At 43.0% G+C, this 22,727-nt stretch overlaps 1 protein-coding gene across 2 annotated transcripts in view; it reads right to left on the bottom strand.

Moving 5' to 3' along the window:
- Window positions 1-761: 761 nt before the first annotated feature.
- LOC115169402 (serine/threonine-protein kinase STK11) overlaps window positions 762-22,727 on the bottom strand; it is a 64,105-nt gene continuing 42,139 nt past the window's right edge. The window contains exons 6-11 of one of the 2 annotated variants that reach the window (XM_029724977.1): window positions 22,564-22,700; window positions 17,317-17,444; window positions 12,110-12,167; window positions 6,933-7,126; window positions 2,346-2,555; window positions 762-1,407 (exon numbers count right to left, since the gene is read on the bottom strand). In XM_029724977.1, the coding sequence (XP_029580837.1) occupies window positions 2,368-2,555; window positions 6,933-7,126; window positions 12,110-12,167; window positions 17,317-17,444; window positions 22,564-22,700 (705 nt within the window). In that variant the 3' untranslated portion in view covers window positions 762-1,407; window positions 2,346-2,367. Of the gene's footprint in view, window positions 1,408-2,336; window positions 2,556-6,932; window positions 7,127-12,109; window positions 12,168-17,316; window positions 17,445-22,563; window positions 22,701-22,727 lie in introns of both variants that reach the window. The other variant, XM_029724978.1, reaches the window with a different exon arrangement.

The following is a 22,727-nucleotide window of genomic DNA, read 5'->3' on the forward strand; positions in this document are numbered from 1 at the left end:
GGAAATGGGGATGGGTTCATTCCAACAGTTAAGAAATAAACTAAGAATGAGGTCAGAAAAGCAGGAATTCTTTCTTAATCAAAATGTATATTGCTGAGGTTTCCCACTAGGCTCTGCAGAGATTCTCTCAGTGCTTGGCTGACGTGGGCAGTGTTTCTCCATCTTACGCAATCCGCTGCCCCCATCGGCCCAGCACTAAGAATAGATTACAGAGTAGGTGAGTCATAGCACAGGGATGGAGGAGAGGGGGAGCAGAGGAGATGAGTTGGAGAGAAGGGGAAAGAGAGGGGGATGGGTGAGTCAGAAGAGAGAGGGAAAAGGGGAGAGTGGGGAAGAGGGAGAAAGACAGCAGAGGAAAGTTCAGGTGAGTCAGACCAGAGAACAAGGGAGAGAGAAATGGAAAGATGGAGGGGAGAAGAGAGTCAGAGGGAAGAGTTTCCAGGGATGTGATCAGGGAACAATAAGACGATCAGTGGGGGGGAAAAAAGGCTAGCAGCGCATCTTTTAACACAGATGCCCGACAACATATTACTCCAGTTTTTCCGAGGTCTGACGAACCCCATTTGACATTTTCTGATCCCCTCTTCAGTTTTAAAGTTTCGAATCGCCTTTCCCCCTCTGTGGAAATGTAGTGTTCCCACTAACATCGTGTTGGTGTGAAATAAAACCACAAGGTTTATTCATATGGATAAATAAAACACTGCAGTATAATGACCATGTGCACCGTCGGATGAGAAAAAAAGTGGGAGCCAGACAACAAATAGGGTTTGGTTGGGACGTGTTTTATATAAATAATAATTACAAAATATTTATTGGAAAAAATAATCAAAACAAAAACTAATGGAAACAAAACACCCCCCCCCCCCACCACCATCAGTAGTTGTCAAGGTTTCAGTCCATTTGTCTGTCCTTAACCGAGTAGTTTTCCTTTGTCAAAGCTCCGTACAGCATGCAGTTTTAAATGGGTATCACTATCATCATCATAGTTTAAATATATACGTATTCTTTTTACACATCACAATGTGCATCTTTAAAAACTGCAGTTAGGTTCTGTAAAATAAAAGATTGTCTAAACTAAAACAAGCTGGGGCAGAGCTCACAAAAGGTGGGTCTCACACGGCCAGGCCAGGCCACGCCTCCTCTGGGACAGCCAGACAACGGAGGAAGGAGGGAGTGAAAGAAGAGTCTTCTGCAGAGAGAGTGAAGGGAAACACAAGCACTTCACACCAAGACCCTCGAGGGTAGTCTCTGAGCAGTCTCCCTTTCCCGCTGTCTGTCACGCGCATGGCATCCTTGAAGAAGAGTTTGTAGCCGAATGGTTCAGGAGGAAACGTGGGGCACAACATCAGCAGGCTTCTCTCACCATTGCCAAGCACTCCAAAAACAGAAGGACGGGAAAAGATGAACCTGGGAGAGAGAGAGGAAGGGCAAGCTTCATTTAGTTAATTTTATTGTACGAGACTATGGCATGACAAATAGGATTATTTATGACATACAGCGACTTAAAAAGGATATTTAAGGGCACACTTTTCCTTATATGAGCATCAAAGGCTTATTTGTCACACCCGCACGCACACACAAAAAGTGATCGAGACTTCCCTCTGCCTCCAGCAGCACACAGATAAAGCAGCTGAATGATGGCAGACCCTACATGGAGAATGAATGAATAGAGGTCATTTAGGAGAGAGCCGGGCAGGCGGGATCAGAGAAAATACAGCTGACAGGGAGCGACGGACAGAGAGGGAAACAATATCCTGCCTTCACCCCACTCCATCTAGACCAACGTGAGTCATCTCTATAACAAATGAATACAGACACTGCTGCACATCCTACCAAGTAGCTCTGCAATCTGTGTGCGCGAGAGAGCTTTATGACTGTTAGCGCAAAGGCTACGTGTGTGAGTAAAAGAGAGAGGCTTTGTTAGAGGTGTGTGTGCCATCCTAATGCAGTTGTGAGGTGTGTGTGTACGTGTGCCCACGCCGTCTCAGAGGATGCCTGGGGAGCAGTGGTGTGACGGAGATGACTCATACAGAAGACAGCTGAATCTCATCAGTTTCTCTCCTCCCTTCCATCCATCCATCCCATTAGACTGCAGAGTAGCATCACTGTCTGAGGATCTGTTTTCCACTCTCCTCCTGTAACTCCATCTGTCTTCATTTCTCTCCCTTAGTCTTCCCTCCGGTATTCTCTTCAGAAGAAGTGCGCCCCCCACACCAGCACAAATGTCTCATTCACAATTCCCTCCATCACTCAGAGGAGTAAATGCTTTCTGAAAGAGTGCAAAAAATATTACACTTACACAGTACACATCCACGCACACACACACAATGACATACCCTTCTCACCAGGTGGGTTGTTGAGGTGGAGTCATTGTTGTTTGCAGGTGGAGAGCTTGCGTATCTTGCTGGCTGTGGATACTCCTTTGCGGGAGGGGTTGGATGAGGACCTGCACTCTGGCTTGGCCTTGCTCTCCGTTCCGTTCACACAAACAGGCTTGGCCTGGGCCCGGCTCCGATCCACCTCACCCTCATCTAAGTCCTCCTCTGGCACCTGGCCTGGTGTACAGAGAGAGAGAGTGGGAATAGAGACCGGTCAACACAGAACACCGTGACAGTCACAAACACATTCACATAGTTGCAGACATAGAAACACACAAAGAGACAAACACACACAGAGAGACATATACAGACCAAGAGCGCTTCTCGTTGCAGAGCATTGTTTTGTAACCAGCTGATATAGGCATTTTCCTAATATTTGAGACTTGTTTTGATTTTTTTACCTGTTACATTCTGAAACTGTCGTAGTAGTTGTACTGAGCCACGTAAAACTATGGAGGCCCATCCCCACCACAAAAAACATTACAATTTTATCATACAAATAGGACAATGTTTTTTCATTTGTAACATTGTGTGGTGATTTCCAGAGGTGGCAACACAGGTCCCACAGAGGCAGGGGGATGGGAATTGTTTTCCTAGGGCCCAGAGTTTTTCATGGTGTGGTAGTAGGCTAAACTAACCAACTCAGGACCCTGGCTGTAGGGTATGACATAGTAATCAATCAGCTGGAGAAAAAAAAATGACGGGATATGATGGGACCAGATTATTTGTGTAATCAGGTCATATGGTTTAAAAAATGCCTTGCCCTAGGGAGGATGAAAACCCTAAAACCCTTTACACAGACAAAGAGAGAACTGCGATTGGACAAAACTAACAGCACTGTATGCAGGGTTGCATCATATAGGCCTTTGCATCTGTAATTAAATAAGTTACTCATACAGCATGTCATCACTAGTGTTGATTGATTCATTGCAGTCAATTTTAGATTAAAAAAGGCCTAGGTAGCCTAGCCACCGGAAGTTTGAATAAACCAAATTTGATCACATTCACATTTCAGGCTATAAATACATAGCTTTGGCTATAAAAAATGTAATGTTTCCCCTGGTCAGGTCCAGATGGGATTAGAGCTCATAGGCTGGCTTGGCCTTGCCTATGCTACCTGCAGCTCAAATCAAATCAAATTTTATTTGTCACATGCGAGTGTAGCGAAATGCTTTTGCTTCAAGTTCCGACAATGCAGTAATATCCAACGAGTAATCTAACCTAACAATTACCTTATTCATTCCTTTACACTTGTGTGTGTGTATAAGAATTTGTATATAAAAAAATATATGAATGAGTGATGGTATAGAACGGCATAGGCAAGATGCAGTGGATGGTATAGAGTACAGTATATACATATGAGATGAGTAATGTAAACATTATATGAAGTGGCATTGTTTAAAGTGGCTAGTGATACATTTATTACAAGTGGCTGGAGTTGAGTCAGTATGTTGGCAGCAGCCACTCAATGTTAGTGATGGCTGTTTAACAGTCTGATGGCCTTGAAATAGAAGCTGTTTTTCAGTCTCTCGGTCTCTGCTTTGATGCACCTGTACTGACCTCACCTTCTGGATGATAGCAGGGTGAACAGGCAGTGGCTCGGGTGGTTGCTGTCCTTGATGATCTTTTTGGCCTTCCTGTGACATCAGGTGGTGTAGGTGTCCTGGAGGGCAGGTAGTTTGCCCCCGGTGATGCGTTGTGCAGACCTCACTACCCTCTGGAGAGCCTTATGGTTATGGGCGGAGCAGTTGCTGTACCAGGCGGTGATACAGCCCGCTGCTGCGCCTTCTTCACCACGCTGTCTGTGTGGTTGGACCATTTCAGTTGTCCGTGATGTGTACACCGAGGAACTTAACTTTCTACCCTCTCCACTACTGTCCCATCGATGTGGATAGGGGGTGATCCCTCTGCTGTTTCCTGAAGTCCACGATCGATCATCTCCTTTGTTTTGTTGACATTGAGTGTGAGGTTATTTTCCTGACACCACACTCCGAGGGCCCTCACCTCCTCGTCGTTGTTGGTAATCAAGCCTACCGCTGTAGTGTCTGCAAACTTGATGATTGAGTTGGAGGCGTGCATGGCCATGCAGTCATGGGTGAACGGAGTACAGGAGAGGGCTGAGAACGCACCCTTGTGGGGCCCCAGTGTTGAGGATCAGCGGGGTGGAGATGTTACCTACCCTCACCAACTGGGGGCGGCCCGTCAGGAAGTCCAGGACCCAGTTGCAGAGGGCGGGGTCGAGACCAGGGTCTCGAGCTTGATGACGAGTTTGGGGGGGTACTATGGTGTTAAATGCTGAGCTGTAGTCGATGAACAGCATTCTCACATAGGTTTTCCTCTTGTCCAGATGGGTTAGGGCAGTGTGCAGTGTGATTGCGTCGTCTGTGGACCTATTGGGGCAGTAAGCAAATTGGAGTGGGTCTAGGGTGAAGGTGATATGGTCCTTGACTAGTCTCTCAAAGCACTTCATGATGACAGAAGTGAGTGCTACGGGGCGGTAGTCATTTAGCTCAGTTACCTTAGCTTTCTTGGGAACAGGAACAATGGTGGCCCTCTTGAAGCATGTGGGGACAGCAGACCAGGATAAGGATTGATTGAATATGTCCGTAAACACCAGCCAGCTGGTCTGGGCATGCTCCGAGGACCCGGCTGGGGATGCCGTCTGGGCCTGCAGCCTTGCGAGAGTTGACACATTTAAATGTTTTGCTCACGTCGGCTGCAGTGAAGGAGAGCCCGCAAGTTTTGGTAGCGGGCCGTGTCAGTGGCACTGTATTGTCCTCAAAGCGAGCAAAGAAGTTGTTTAGTCCCTCTGGGCGTGCTCCCTCTGCTGTTTCCTGAAGTCCACAATCAGCTCCTTTGTTTTGTTGATGTTGAGTGAGAGGTTATTTTCCTGGCACCAATCTCCCAGGGCCCTCACCTCCTCCCTGTAGGCTGTCTCGTCATTGTTGGTAATCAGACCAACTACTGTTGTGTCGTCTGCAAACTTGATGATTGAGTTGGAGGTGTGCATGGCCACGCAGTCATGGGTGAACAGGGAGTATAAGAGGGGGCTGAGCACGCAACCTTGTGGGGCCCCTGCGAAGTGGAGATGTTGTTTCCTACCTTCGTTTTTAGTCGCAGTTTGCTTTTACCACATGTAATGATTTGCAAAATATTGATACAAATTTCAGCCACACCCGTTGCTGAGAGGTGTATAAAATCTAGCACACAACCATGCAATCTTCATAGACAAACATTGGCAGCAGAATGGCCTTACTGAAGAGCTCAGTGACTTTCAACTTGGCACCGTCATAGGATGCCACCTTTCTAACAAGTCAGTTTATCAAATTTCTGCCCTGGTCAACTGTAAGTGATGTTATTGTGAAGTGGAAACGTCTATGAGCAACAACTGCTCAGCCTGTGAAGTGTTAGGCCACACAAGCTCACAAAATGGGACCGCCGAGTGCTGAAGAGCGTAAAAAGCATCTGTCCTCGTTTGCAACCCTCACTACAGAGTTCCAAAACATCTCAAAGCAACATCAGCACAAGAACTGTTCGTCAGGAGCTTCATGAAGTGGGTTTCCATGGTTGAGCACCGGCACACATGCCCAAGATCCAACTTTGTTGCAACAGTTTGGGGAAGGCCCTTTCCTGTTTCAGCATGACAATGCCACCATGCACAAAGCGAGGTCCATACAGAAATGGTTTGTCGAGATCGGTGTGGAAGAACTTCACTGGCCTGCACAGAGCCCTGACCTCAAACCCATCAAACACCTTTGGGATGAATTGTTACGCCGACTGCGAGCCAGGCCTAATCGCCTAACATCAGTTCCCGACCTCACTAATGCTCTCGTGGCTGAATGGAAGCAAGTCCCCGCAGCAATGTTCTAGTGGAAAGCCTTCCCAGAAGAGTGGAGGTTGTTATAGCAGCAAAAGGGAGGGACGAACTCCATACTAATGCCCATGATTTTGGAATGAGAGGTTCGACGAGCAGGTGTCCACATACTTTTGGTCATGTAGTGTATTATTAGATAAAGTCACTCACCGCCATTCAAGTTCTCTGCAGCTCCATTTAACAATTAGATTTTTGTAGGTCATCATACTTCAGTGACAGGGACTACTGCGGTAATATTATCTAAACTGGTAACATCACCTTAAAAAAGGACATGGTTAAGCCCCGTCTTTGTGGCATACAGTATTAGAACAACAACTGAAACATGTATAGAGAAGGCTGCAACACTGTTCCCCCAAGCCTTTTAAAAACAAACTATAGGCACTTGTGAAGTTCTGATCTATTTTGCTTCCTACTGACTGTAGTCTATCCTCCATCTGAACTCTCCCTGCCTTTCCTGAGCCCGCCACCAATCCATGTGTGTCTGTTTCTATCTCGCTCCCTCTACCTGGCACAGGGAAGTCATATACATTCTCTTCAAAAAGTATTCACTCCTCGACTTTTTCCACATTACTTTGCGTTACAACCTGAATTTAAAATGTATTAAGTTGAGATTTTTTTGTCACTGGTCTACACATAATACCCCAATAAAGTGGAATTATGTAGGGCTCCTCCCTTCTTACCTGGCACAGTGAAGTCCTGAGTGTAGATGATTGTGTCCTCCTGGTCGTAGAGCTCGTCGTCATCCTCCTCGGTGTACCCGTGCAGGTCCTCCAGGTAGGGCACCACCGTCATGCTGCGCCACACGTCCCGGCTCTCCGCGCTGGCAGGGATCGGCACCGGTGGTTCCGTTGGTGGGTGTTTTTTACGTACCCAGCTAAGGGCAGAAGGCAAAGTGTGTGTGTGTGGGGGGGGATTGTATGACTAGTTACTAAACACATCTTGGCAAAAGGTAAGCCAGTATAGCCCGATACCTCTCCAATAGGCTGACCCACATGTTTGTGTCAGTTTTCATATGCCGACATTTAGCTACATTTTAATGCAACCCAACCAGATATAGAAAGTATTTCAGTGTGTGACGTGACGGGACGGGGGGGGTTCATTTATGCTTCACTGCTTTTATACCCAGCACCATGCTGCTATAAAGAGTTTAAATGAGGCACCATCAGAGGCAGTTGTGGAGGGTGTTTCAGCGGGAGGGCTACTGAGGGGGTGATTAGGGTTTTTTCTCTCTCCCCTCTTGTTCTCTCCCTAGGGTTACTTTCTTTCCCTTTCTCACGCTCTCTTTCTCTCATTCTCTCCCCAAATTGCAAGAGGGCCAAGAACCCCCTTGTCGGAAAAGGATGACTGTTATTAGTAACCATGGAAACTGAGTCATCAAAGTCATTGGAGCTCGTTTTAGTCAAGTGTTAGAATTTTGAAAATACTTCTCTTCTCTTTCGGTCTCTTTCACACAGAGAGAAAAGGAGAACATTGATTTCAGCTTGCCTGTAGACTAGCTAGTGCTAGATTCTGGAAATGGTCCTCTAGAAGATGAAATGTTGAATAAAATTATATTTGATCTTACTCTGCCGATTGTCCGTGGTGTTGGTCCTTCAGCTGCTAGAAATGTGAGACAAAATATCTACAAGAAAGTATTGTTTACCTTTTTAGAGCACCGGTACTAAAGAAGAAATTTCAATTACCTGGCACATGCCCAAAACCACGTAAACATCTGCAAGACTTCAGTGAGTATGCATGGTTCGCATGCGTGTACGTCAATCTTGTACATGTGTTTTGCTCATGACTGAAGGCACATCTTGATTGCCACACACATAGACCCACTTTTGAAATCGGTGTAGTATTACTTTCCTGTTGATATTTTGATCTCAAATTTCGACCAGCTGAGGGACCAACACCATGGACAATCGTCAGAGTAAGTTTAAATATATTTTTATTAAACATTCGTGACAGACAAGGGACTTTTGGGATTGTTCTATGTAAAAAGTACGCGCCATTGTCTACATTAGTTACCAAATGTGTCTTCAACTTGACTTCAGCATGCTTTGGCCAGCCTCTCTTCCTCTCTATTCTTCCTCTCCCTCCATACCCGTTTATACTAGAGGTCGACCGATTTCAAGTTTTCATAATCGGTAATCGGTCTTTTTGGATGCCGATTATGGCCAATTACATTGCAATCCACGAGGAGACTGCGTGGCAGGCTGACCTTGTTACGCAAGTGCAGCATCAAAAGGACCTTGTGGCTGCAAGGAGCCAAGGTAAGTTGCTAGCAAGCTTTAAACTTATCTTATTAAAAAAAAAAAAAAAAAAGAATATTCACATAATCACTCGTTAACTACACATGGTTGATAATATTACTAGGTTAACTAGCTTGTTTTGCATTGCATATAATCAATGCAGTGCTTGTTAATTTATCATCGAATCACAGCCTACTTCAACTTCGCCCAAGGGGTGATGATTTAACAAAAGTGCATTTGCGGAAAAAGCACATGCGTTGCACAAATGTACCTAACCATAAACATCAATGCCTTTCTTAAAATCAATACACAAGTATAATGTTTTAAACCTGCATATGTAGTTAAAATAAATTCATGTTAGCAGGCAGTATTAACTAGGGAAATTGTGTCACTTCTTGCGTTCTGTGCAAGCAGAGTCAGGGTATATGCAGCAGTTTGGGCCGCCTGGCTCGTTGCGAACTGTGTAAAGACCGTAATTAATTTGCCAGAATTGTACATAATTATGACATAACATTGAAGGTTGTGCAATGTAACAGCAATATTTAGACTTACGGTTGCCACCCGTTCAATAAAATACGGAATGGTTCCGTATTTCACTTAAAGAATAAACGTTTTGTTTTCGAAATTATAGTTTCCGGATTTGACCATATTAATGACCAAAGGCTCATCATATTTCTGTGTGTTTATTATATTATAATTAAGTATATGATTTGATATATCAGTCTGACTGAGCGATGGTAGGGAGCAGCAGGCACGTAAGCATTCATTCAAACAGCACCTTACTGCGTTTGCCAGCAGCTCTTAGCAATGCTTGATGCGCTGTTTATGACTTCAAGCCTATCAACCCCCGAGATTAGGCTGGCAATTCTAAGTGCCTAATAGAACAACCAATAGTCAAAAGGTATATGAAATACAAATGTTATAGAGAGAAATAGTCCTATAATAACTACAACCTAAAACTTCTTAACTGGGAATATTGAAGACTCATGTTAAAAAGGAACCACCAGCTTTCATATGTTCTCATGTTCTGGGCAAGGAACTTAAACGTTAGCTTTTTTAAAAATGGCATAGATTGCACTTTTACTTTCTTCTCCAACACTGTGTTTTTGCATTATTTAAACCAAATTGAACATGTTTCATTATTTATTTGAGACTAAATTGATTTTATTTATGTATTATATTAAGTTAAAATAAGTGTTCATTGTTCATTCATTATTGTTGTAATTGTCATTATTACACATACATACATACATACATACATACATACATACATACATACATACATACATACATACATACATACATACATACATACATTACATTACATACATACATACATACATACATACATACATACATACATACATACATACATACATACATACATACATACATACATACACTTTTTTTTTTAAGTCAGCCAATTAAATCGTTATCGGCTTTGTTGGTCCTGCAATCGGTATCGGCGTTGAAAAATCATAATCTGTCGACCTCTAGTTTAACTTTCCTAGCCCGCTGATGTCATCGAAGCACCTTGTCGGTATCAGCGAGCGTGCAACAAATAATAATATATGTTTGGGGGTCTAGTAATTTTAAGGCTATCAATGTCAGAGGAAAATACAACCATATGCACACGCACACACGTCACAAGGATGAAATAGACCGTATTACAGGGCTTGAAAAACTTTTTTTTGCCACTTTGGAAAAGTAGGACAGATTTCTGACTTTTCCAAAAGCTCAAGCTTCTTGTCCCCCATCAAAAAATGGTCTGTAACACCATGAGCCAAAAAGGTGACTGAAAATTTGAATTATTATTACTGATATTGACTAACGCAAGGTAGCCAACTAAGACATGTTTGTTGATCTATTTGTAAGGCTAAAATATTCTGTTTTCAGGAAGATCTTGACAACATAGAAGTTACTTGTCAAGTAGGCTATTCTAAAAATATTTGTGTTTTGGCCAGTATTGCATAGTGGAGAATGCCAGCTTTCCAGTGGTGTCAGAATTATTTCTCGACACTAGATTTTGAGCGCTTGAGACAGTTTTACAACCAGAGCATGCAGCATTGGTTTCATCAACTGCACACTGGTAACAACTGAGTGTCTGCCATTTGCAGTTATACACAAGTGGGGGTGGAAAGTTTTTTAGGACATCAGACATGACAATGATATTAATACATGCTAATAGCTAAATAGTTAACTAGCAAGATAACCAGCCAAACTACACAATGTTTTGAATTGGTAATCTTGCTAGTCTGTTGTATATCATTATTTTACCTGCTATTGCAATGTCTCTCTCGCTCTCTCTTTAGGCAATGGCCCACACACAGGTGATGCTCACACCATTACTTTTTCATTGCTGACCAAACATTTGCAATAACTGGTCAACTAACTCACAATGAATATCAACAAATGTGCACACTTTGATCTAGACTAACTGACCATAAAAACCCATCTCGCGACTTCATATCATTGAAAGACCGCTCGTGCCTACAATAATTCTACTCCGATCCGCTCTGGCGAGATTGGGAGGACAGTGCGCAACACATTGCATCCGGAGGACACTATGATCGAATTGTGATTGGAGTAGCTTTTTTACTGTTTATAATAACACAGATGTAACATGACTAAGTACTTGAATGGAGAAATGTCTCATGTTAGTCACAGTGCAACGGTACCATATAAGTATAGGGGCTAACTGTGCACATATTGAGGCTTCCTTCTGTTGTAGGAAACAACAAATATCATTTGAAAGTATTATGTATTATACACCAATCAGGCCTGAATATTACAGTATTTGGTAGACATGAAGTACAATATTGTAAAATGAAATATAAAAAGTATGCAGTTCAGCTGTGCTTGTTACTTTGGTAGATGCACAACATGGATGATACCAAAATAAAGATTCCAAAATATATCATCCAAGCCTGACACAGAAAGATACAGCGAGAGAGGGAGACAGGGAGACCCAGAAATGGAGAGAATTAATCAGAGGAAGTGTCAGATGACTGCTATGGTGTGTGGTCATCCACACCCACTCCCAAAATGGCTGCTGTGCCATTTCTTCCACTTGCATTACTTGACATAGATCCAGAAAAACTAGATGTGTAAATGATATTGATATTGTGATTCTTGCGTGATTTATTTGATTTGTTCATTCTGACAACTTAATTTCCATTTTCTATAATCTAAAAAATTATACTTTCCCTGGGCAAGCGGACAAGTGATATTGTCGAGCCTGCTTATTGCTTACTAATAAAAACAAATATCTATGACTTCTCGGTTTCTAGCGTCCAAGTACTTGTTTATTTCATTTTGAAGCATCTAGACTGCACCATAAGGTGTGCTAACATTCCTATTTTCTGAAGAAGATATCTCCATCCAGAGAATCACAACAGAATCATTCTAATTCTGTGTGGAACACTAGAACAGTCTGGATGAACAGTGACAGACTTCACAGCATAGCTGAGGGCAAAGAGGGCACAGCCTTCTATACGGACTGGAGTATTGTCAGGGTCAATTCCATTTCAGTTCAATCGAATCAGAAGATGAATGGAATCGAACTGAAGACTTGGAAGGTGTCATTTAGGCTATTTTCAACATGGATTACTTCAGTCACTTACTTGTGTTGCCTTATGTGCTGTATTGAAAACCTCTTGACGGGATCATATTCAAGCATTCCTGGAGAAGACAAAGAAGCTAAATGTAAGGACACAGGAGCGGAAAAGGGAGATAAAGGGGGAAATGGGAATAATAACAACAATACAGAGGAAGAGTACACATTTACAGTGCATTCGGAAAGAATTCAGACCTCTTCCTTTTTTCTTACGTTAAAGCCTTATTCTCAAATGGATTACGCACAATACCCCGTAATGACAACGCAAAAACAGGATTAGAAATGTTTGCAAATGTATTACAAATAAAAAATACCTTATTTAGATACATTTTCAGACCCGTCGCTATGAGACTTGAAATTGAGCTCATGTGCATCCTGTTCCCATTGATCATCCTTGAGATGTTTCTACAACTTGATTGTCCACCTGTGGTAAATTCAATTGATTGGACATGATTTGGAAAGGCACACACCGGTCTATATAAGGTCCCACAGTTGACAGTGCATGTCAGAGCAAAAACCAAGCCATGAGATCGAAGGAATTGTCCTTAGAGCTTCGAGACAGGATTGTGTCGAGGCACAGATCTGGAAGTAGTTTGGAACCACCAAGACTCTTACCAGAGCTGGCCTGGGGGAGAAAGGCCTTGGTCAGGGAAGTGATCAAGAATCCGATGGTCACTGACAGAGCTCCTCTGTGGAGATAGGAGTATCTTCAGAAGGACAACCATCTCTGCAGCACTCCACCAATCAGGCCTTTATGCCAGAGAGGCCAGACGGAAGCTTCTCTTCAGTAAAAGCACATGACAGACTGCTTGGAGTTTGCCAAAATGCACCTAAAGTCTCTCTGACCATGAGAAACAAGATTCTATGGTCTGATGAAACCAAGATTGAACTCTTTGGCGTGAATGCCAAGCGTCCCATCTGGAAGAAACCTGGCACCATCCCTACAGTGAAGCATGGTGGTGGCAGCGTCACGCTGTGGGGATGTTTTTCAGAGGCAGGGACTGGAAGACTAGTCAGGATCGAGGGAAAGATGAACGGTGCAAAGTACAGAGAGATCCTTGATGAAAACCTGCTCCAGCACGCTCAAGACCTCAGACTGGGGCTAAGGTTCACCTTCCAACAGGACAATGACCCTAAGCACATAGCCAAGACAATGCAGGAGTGGCTTCGGGACAAGTCTCTGAATGTCCTAGACTGGCCAAGCCAGAGCCCGAACTTGAACCCGATCAAACATCGCTGAAAATAGCTGTGCAGCAATGCTCCCCATCCAACCTGACAGAGCTTGAGAGGATCTGCAGAGAAGAATGAGAGAAACTCTCCAAATACAGGTGTGCCAAGCTTTTAGCGTCATAACCAAGAAAACTTGAGGCTGCCAAAAAGTTGCTTCAACAAAGTACTGAGTAAAGGGTCTGAATACTTTTCTATTTTTAATACATTTGCAACCATTTCTAAAAACCTGTTTTTGATTTGTCATTATGGGGTATTGTGTGTAGACTGATGAGGGAAAAAAACGATTTAATCAATTTTAGAGTAAGGCTGTTAGGTAACAAAATGTGGAAAAAGTCAAGGGGTCTGAATACTTTCCGAATGCACTGTAGGCCTGCCTAAGTTACGGTATTAAGACTAAACAGGATGGGCTCTTAGGCCTACAGCTTGATGGTGGTTATACAAGGCCGCTCTAATAAGCCTACAAATGATAATGACATTACAATGATGATCATAATCGTAATTATAACAATAAGGTGATCAAGGAAAGAGGGTTATTATTACGATAATAAAAAAATAAAAAATAAAGTCAAGGGCTGTTTTCTCTTCTCCTAACTCTGCTGCTACTTCCGCCGCATCGTTCTCAACACCAATATGCTGGGTAACTTTGCTATTATGCACTTAGCAACAAGGTCTAGGAAAAGGCAACAATTAAACAGCGCACTGATGTGTTTCAGAACAGCAACCACTATCCAATGCGGGAGAAAGCGCATGTTATAAAATAATATTGTTTTTATTTTGTGTTGCACCATTGTTCTTACATAATAACCACATACAATTTCAGTAGCACATCTCTTAGACTGATGGACTGTGCCATCCCCACGGCCTCCACTCAGACAGGTGTCTTTGTACACCATGATTTTTTTTTTTTTTTTACTACTGCTCGACTAAAAGAAATCTCGGTCGACCAATAGCCTATCGGCCAAACAAACGACCAGCCGACAATCTGTGCACATCCCTACTATCCATCTCTCTGTCCTTACTACTGCCTAGCCCGCTGCCAAGGCAAGGGGGGGGGGGGCTATCTGAGGACAGACAATGGAGACATGCAAGGAATGACAACGATGAACTGCCCACAATACAAATACTATGACAAAATGTCAGACTAGAGCATCGTAAAATGTGCACAATGCTGCAATAAATGTGATAAAACATTTAGCAGCCTACACTAACACAGTCATTCCAATTAGGTCACAAAAAATAACTAAGGCTTCTTTAACTTCTCTAGGGCCAGTGGGACGATTTCGTCCCACCTACGTAACAGCCAGTGGAATCCCGTGGCGCGTTATTCAAATACCTTAGAAATGCTATTACTTCAATTTCTCAAACATATGACTATTTTACACCATTTTAAAGACAAGACTCTCGTTAATCTAACCACACTGTCCGATTTCAAAAAGGCTTTACAACGAAAGCAAAACATTAGATTGTCAGCAGAGTACCCAGCCAGAAATAATCAGACACCCATTTTTCAAGCTAGCATAATGTCACAAAAACCCAGAAGACAGCTAAATGCAGCACTAACCTTTGATGATCTTCATCAGATGACACACCTAGGACATTATGTTATACAATACATGCATGTTTTGTTCAATCAAGTTCATATTTATATCAAAAACCAGCTTTTTACATTAGCATGTGACGTTCAGAACTAGCATACCCCCCGCAAACTTCCGGTGAATTTACAAAAAAATTTACTAAATTACGCACGATAAACGTTCACAAAAAGCATAACAATTATTTTAAGAATTATAGATACAGAACTCCTCTATGCACTCGATATGTCCGATTTTAAAATAGCTTTTCGGTGAAAGCACATTTTGCAATATTCTAAGTAGATAGCCCGGCATCACAGGGCTAGCTATTTAGACACCCAGCAAGTTTAGCACTCACCAAAGTCAGATTTACTATAAGAAAAATGTTATTACCTTTGGTGTTCTTCGTCAGAATGCACTCCCAGGACTTCTACTTCAATAACAAATGTTGGTTTGGTCCCAAATAATCCATAGTTATATCAAAACAGCGGCGTTTTGTTCGTGCGTTCAAGACACTATCCGAAAGGGTAAAGAAGGGTGACGAGCACGACGCATTTCGTAACAAAAAAATTCTAAATATTCCATTACCGTACTTCGATGCATGTCAACCGCTGTTTAAAATCAATTTATGCAATTTTTCTTGTAAAAAAGCGATAATATTCCGACCTGGAATCTGCGTTTAGGTAAAAAGACGAAAGAAAATAAAGCATGGGGTCGACTCGTGCACGCACCTAAGCCCATTGTCCTCTGATCGGCCACTTGCCAAAAGCGCAAATGTGTTTCAGCCTGGGGCTGGAATGACATCATTCAGCTTTTTCCCACCTTCTGGGAGCCGTAGGAAGTGTCACGTTACAGCAAAGATCCCCAGTCTTCAATAAACAGAGGCAAGAAGCTCAAGGAATGGTCAGACAGGCCACTTCCTGTAAGGAATCTTCTCAGGTTTTTGCCTGCCATATGAGTTCTGTTATACTCACAGACACCATTCAAACAGTTTTAGAAACTTTAGGGTGTTTTCTATCCAAAGCCAATAATTATATGCATATTCTAGTTTCTGGGCAGTAGTAATAACCAGATTAAATCGGGTACGTTTTTTATCCGGCCGTGTAAATACTGCCCCTTACCCCCAACAGGTTAATGCCATAGCCGTGCAGAGCTATCAGCATGACCACGTTAATGGGTTCTACTTTCTACAGGTTGGGGGAGGTACGCCATGCGTGCTGATGGCATTCACGAGCGTGCTGAAGGACACCTTTGTGCCAGGCACGTAGTTTATTTTAGAGACGCCAATTGCAGGCTGGCTCTTAGAACTGGGCTGCGTCACCACACACATCACTACATACACACGTGTGCACACATATCTAACATACAAGCAGGCATGCGCAGACACGTCATGAGGAAATGGACAGTCATAATGGTGGTCTGCAGTGTCACGACAGGGCTGACTAGAGAAATATCAAACCAGTTTCTATGACTATTTATAAGCTTGCATTGCTTTGACTACAAAGTTTAACAAATGGAAAAAAACACTTCTGTTCTCAACCTAGTCTCGTTCACAAAATGCGTGTGGGTCTTTTTCGAAAGCTATGATGAGCTTTGCAGACAAAGCTCTTCTGCGTCAGAGAAAAACCTTTGACCTGTCCTACACTACCCATTGCCATAAACTTAATTTCCTAAACCCTTCAATATCAATCAGATCAACTGTGCCTAACGTCCTTTCTAGCGTGATAACGTCCTTTCTAGCATGCCTAGCCAGTCACCACTTTGAGGCTTTAAATGTCACAGAGAAATACTACTGTATACGCACGCACACGTGAACTTACACACACCCCAGGTATGAAATGATTTTGAAGCATCTTGACTGCGCCACAAGGTGTGCTAACATTCCTCTTTCTGAAGAAGATATCTCCCTTTTATATCTGAAATCTCCAAGGCCAAATCTCATTGTCTGAGGTTCTACCGTATGTGTAGTCCACTTCTGTTCCTATATCAATTGGAAAGTGATAGCAGCAGCAGGGTTGTTCAGAGGAATTTCAATAGAGTGTATGATAGGTTACAGGCCTCTGATGCAGAGGAGACAGATGGAGAGTCAACGTCATGGTGCCATCTACTGGACAAGCTCAGAAAATAGCACAGGGCATTTCTCAATGTATTGCAGTGATTCCCCTAACACACAAGGGTGTCCAACTCCTGTCCAGGATAGATAGGGGGTGCAGGCTTTTGTTCCAGCCCAGCACTAACATTCAATTTTAGGCCATGAGTAGTTGAAATCGGGTGCATTTGAGTAGACCTGGAAGAAAGCTCTCACTTTACTCTCCATGACCGGAGTAAGCCACTGACTGATTAACGGCTGTGTAAAGCCTCGAGCTAAATAATTCTTTAATTCAGAGATGGTCTTCATCATGGTCATCCTCACCTTGCAGTAGGTCTGACAGGGCAGGCCCGCACTCTTCTGGAACACTGTAGTCTCCCTTCCCAATGTTCTCAAATAGCTTATAGATGTTGTCCCCTTCAAACGGATAAAGACTCGTCGTAATGTTGTATCTACGGCATGGAAAAGGGAAACAGGCAAGACATCACATATGAGTTTATTTGAGTTTAATTGAGACAATCTCTGCTCCACTTTAAGCCATGAGAGAGATTGACATGCATAATCATTAATGTTAGCTCTCTGTGTACATTTAAGGGCCAGCAGTACAGCCCTGTTCTGAGCCAATTGTACATTTCTTAAGTTCCTCTGTGGCATCTGACCACACGACTGAACAGTAGTCCAGGAGCGACAAGACAAGGGCCTGCAGGACCTGCCTTGTTGATAGTGTTGTTAAGGCAGAGTAGCGCTTTATTATGGACAGACTTCTCCCCATCTTAGCTACTGTTGTATCAACATGTTTTGACCATGACAGTTTACAATCCAGGGTTACTCCAAGCATTTTAGTCACCCCAACCTGCTCAATTTCCACAACATTTAGTTGAGGTGTAGGGTTTAGTGAATGATTTGTCCCAAATACAATGCTTTTAGTTTGAGATATTTAGGAATAACATATTCCTGCCACCCATTCTGAAACTAACTGCAGCTCTTTAAGGGTTGCAATAATTTCAGTCGTTGTAGTAGCTGATGTGTATAGTGTTGAGTCATCTGGATACATACATTATTTTACTCAAAGCCATTAGTAAAGATTGAAAAAGTAAGGGGCCTAGACAGCTGCCCTGGGGAATTCCTGATTCTACCTGGATTATGTTGGAGGCTTCCATTAAATAACACCCTCTGTGTTCTGTTAGACAGCTAACTCATTATCCACAATAAAGCAGAGGGAGTAAACCAAAACACATGTTTTTCCTGCAGCAGACTATGATCGATAATGTCAAAAAGCCACACTGATGTCTAACAAGACAGCTCCAACAATCTTTTAAATCATCAATTTGTCTCAGTCATTTGTGTAAGTACTGTGCTTGTTGAATGTCCATCCCTATAAGCCTGCTGAAGTCTGTTGTCAATTAAAAATGTACTATAAAATAGCATTGTATCTGGTCAAACACCAAAAACGTTGGTAATAAGGCTGATTGGTCAGCCTTTTGAGCTAGTAAAGGGGGCTTTACTAGTCCTGGGTAGCGGAATAACTTCTGCTTTCCTCCAGGCCTGAGGGCACACACTTTCTAGTGGCTTATTTATATTGAAGATATGGCAAATAGGAGTGGCAATATCGTCCGCTATTATCATCAGTAATTTACCATCCAAGTTGTCAGACACGGGTGGCTTGTCATTGTTGATAGACAACAATAATTTTTTCACCTCTTCCACACTCAATTTACGAAATCAAAATTACAATGCTTACCTTTCATAATTAGGTCAGTTATACTTGGATGTGTAGTGTCGGCGTTTGATGCTGGCATGTCATGCCTAAGTTTGCCAATCTTGCCAATGAAAAATCATTACAATAGTTGGCAATATCAGTGGGTTTTGTGATGAATGGTCTCTACAGGGTGTCGAAAGCGTTTCACAGGTATGCTGGCCCATGTTGACTCCAATACTTCCCACAGTTGTGTTAAGTTGGCTTGATGTCCTTTGGGTGGTGGACCATTCTTGATACACACTGGAACTGTTGAGTGTGAAAAACCCAGCATCGTTGCAGTTCCTGGCACCTGGTGCGCCTGGCACCTACTACCATACCCTGTTCAAAAGGTACTTAAATCTTTTGTCTTGCCCACTCACCCTCTGAACGGCACACTCCATAGCAATGATCGAATACCCATACTAACATACTGTATACTACATACTTAGTAGGACCTGCCTTGTTGTTAGTGTTGTTAAGGCAGAGCAGCGCTTTATTATGGACAGACTTCTCCCCATCTTAACTGAGTATATACTACGTACATTTTTGTATACTGTAAACAAACAGTACACTTTCAGTTGAGCGTATTAGCTCTTCACATGTAGTTGATGCTGTTGCTATGCAACCTCTTGCTAGCTAGTTATCATAACAAATTACTAGTTAGACATTTTACAACTTCGGATACGTTCTTCAATTCAATCTGGAGTGCCAGAGCGCGCTCATATTTTATTTATTTTTATTTTTATTTATTTTACCTTTATTTAACCAGGTAGGCAAGTTGAGAACAAGTTCTCATTTACAATTGCGACCTGGCCAAGATAAAGCAAAGCAGTTCGACAACATACAACGACACAGAGTTACACATGGAGTAGAACAACATACAATCAATGATGCAGTAGAAAAAAAATAAGACTATATACAATGTGAGCAAATGATGTGAGATAAGGGAGGTAAAGGCAAAAAAATGCCATGGTGGCAAAGTAAATAAAGTATAGCAAGAAAAACACTGGAATGGTAGATTTGTAGTTTGAAGAAAGTTCAAAGTTAAAATATAAATAATATGGTGCAAAGGAGCAAAATAAATAAAATAAATAAATACAGTAGGGGAAGAGGTAGTAGTTTGGGCTAAATTATAGATGGGCTATGTACAGGTGCAGTGATCTGTGAGCTGCTCTGACAGCTGGTGCTTAAAGCTAGTGAGGGAGATAAGTGTTTCCAGTTTCAGAGATTTTTGTAGTTCGTTCCAGTCATTGGCAGCAGAGAACTGGAAGGAGAGACGACCAAAGGAGGAGTTGGCTTTAGGGGTGACCAGAGAGATATACCTGCTGGAGCGCGTGCTACAGGTGGGTGCTGCTATGGTGACCAGTGAGCGGAGATAAGGGGGGACTTTACCTAGCAGGGTCTTGTAGATGACCTGGAGCCAATGTGTTTGGCGACGATTATGAAGCGAAGGCCAGCCAACGAGAGTGTACAGGTCGCAGTGGTGGGTAGTATATGGGGCTTTGGTGACAAAACGGATGGCACTGTGATAGACTGCATCCAGCTTGTTGAGTAGGGTATTGGAGGCTATTTTGTAAATGACATCGCCGAAGTCGAGGATTGGTAGGATGGTCAGTTTTACGAGGTTGTTTGGCAGCATGAGTGAAGGATGCTTTGTTGCGAAATAGGAAGCCAATTCTAGATTTCAATTTGGATTGGAGATGATTGATGTGAGTCTGGAAGGAGAGTTTACAGTCTAACCAGACACCTAGGTATTTGTAGTTGTCCACAAATTCTAAGTTAGAACCGTCCAGAGAAGTTATGCTGGACGGGCGGGCAGGTGCAGGCAGCGATCGGTTGAAGAGCATGCATTTAGTTTTATTTGTGTTTAGGAGCAGTTGGAGACCACGGAAGGAGAGTTGAATGGCATTGAAGCTCGTCTGGAGGGTTGTTAACACAGTGTCCAAAGAAGGGCCAGAAGTATACAGAATGGTGTCGTCTGCGTAGAGGTGGATCAGAGATTCACCAGCAGCAAGAGCGACATCATTTATGTATACAGAGAAAAGAGTTGGCCCAAGAATTGAACCCTGTGGTACCCCCATAGAGACTGCCAGAGGTCCAGACAGTAGGCCCTCCGATTTGACACACTGAACTCTGTCAGAGAAGTTGTTGGTGAACCAGGCGACGCAATCGTTTGAGAAACCAAGGCTACTGAGTCTGCCGATGAGGATGTGGTGATTAACAGAGTCAAAAGCTTTGGCCAGGTCAATGAATACGGCAGCACAGTATTGTTTCTTATCGATGGCGGTTACGATGTCGTTTAGGACCTTGAGCGTGGCTGAGGTGCACCCATGACCAGCTCTGAAACCAGATTGCATAGCGGAGAGGGTGCGGTGGGATTCGAAATAGTCGGTAATCTGTTTGTTGACTTGGCTTTCAAAGACTTTAGAAAGGCAGGGTAGGATGGATATAGGTCTGTAGCAATTTGGGTCAAGAGTGTCACCTCCTTTGAAGAGGGGAGAGCGTTGTCAGATTGTTCAGAGCGTTGTCAGATTGTCAGTTTGTAAATTCAGAGCGTTTCCCTGTCGGAGCGCACACTGGATGCTCGGGCCGAGGAGTAGGGTTTATTTGATCGTTCTGACCTTACAATGGCAGTCAAGCACCCAAGCTAACGTTGGCTAGCTTGCTAGCTACTTCCAGACACAAATGAGACCACTCTGACCATTTTACTCGCCCTAGCAGAACTGGTTAAGCAGTTTCATGTTATCCTGAGAGTTGATGACTGTGCTGCTGGCAACAATTTAATTACTTTTTTGCCAACGTTTAGTGACACCGGCTATATTCAACGGGTGTTGAGCGCTCGTAAATTAATTATTCTGCACTCTGGTACACTCAGATGAGAGTCCTCTGAAATTGTAGTAGATAGCCAGAGCAAATTTACGAAAGCACCCGAATGTCCATTGCGAACGCACACCGACTAACATTTAGCTAAGCTAAGAATGACGGGAATAATCAAGTCAATAAACGTTGGGTAGTTAGCCTATAGTTAATATACTGGCAAGTTCGATGTATAAGTAGCCAACTAACGTTAGGTAGCTAGCTAACATACCAATACATCCTGCTGTAATGATATGCTATGTGGTTCGTAAGGACAGCGTAGCCAATAACGTGTAAGGTAACCCATTTTAAGTCATTACTTTATTACATTGCTCAACATTTTCTTAACATCTGTCATACTTTGTTAAAGCAATGAATTTGTATCCCCTCTCGTTGTACTTCGACTGCATATTTTCCGCTATTTTCTTCAAATCTGGAAACAATGAAGCCACGCCCATTTCCTGAATTATGGGCCCTAAAGTACGGAAATAGTGTCCTCTGCGTGTATAATTCATATTTTGGCAAATTTAGTACGACATCCAGGAACTTTTGGCATACTAACTATATCCATACTATGACCAATAAGCATACTATATACTCAATTCACGTCACAAATAGTATGGTTAGTGCAGTTAGTATGAGTATTCAAACACAGCTCATGTCTCAATTGCATCAAGGCTTAAAAATCCTTCTTTAACCCGTTTCCTCCCCTTCATCTACACTGATTGAAGTGGATTTAACATGTGACATCAATAAGGATCATTGCTTTTACTTGGATTCACCTGGTCAGTCTTTCACGGAAAGAGCAGAACTCCTTAATGTTTTGTACACTCAGTGTATGTTGGATAGACAGGTAATCAAAGCGCTAGGTGGAGCTATTTTCATCACCATTGATTATCCTTCCAGATCAACAGAAAGGTGCTGAGCTAGGGTTAGGGGTCAGGGTGGACTTGGACAGTGCAATGGCCATTACTCACAGTGTGATGCCTGCGGACCAGATGTCCACTTTGAACCCTGAAAAGGTGTCCAGGCCATTGGCGATCTCGGGGGGCTGGAACGCCGGCGAGCCCTGACTAGTACGACATGTGTCATCCTCTGCAAACGGGTGCAAAGCCTGGTGGGGGGGGGGGGGGGGGGGGGG

The sequence above is a fragment of the Salmo trutta genome, chromosome 31 (assembly GCF_901001165.1).
Source record: "Salmo trutta chromosome 31, fSalTru1.1, whole genome shotgun sequence".
Taxonomy (NCBI): domain Eukaryota; kingdom Metazoa; phylum Chordata; class Actinopteri; order Salmoniformes; family Salmonidae; genus Salmo; species Salmo trutta.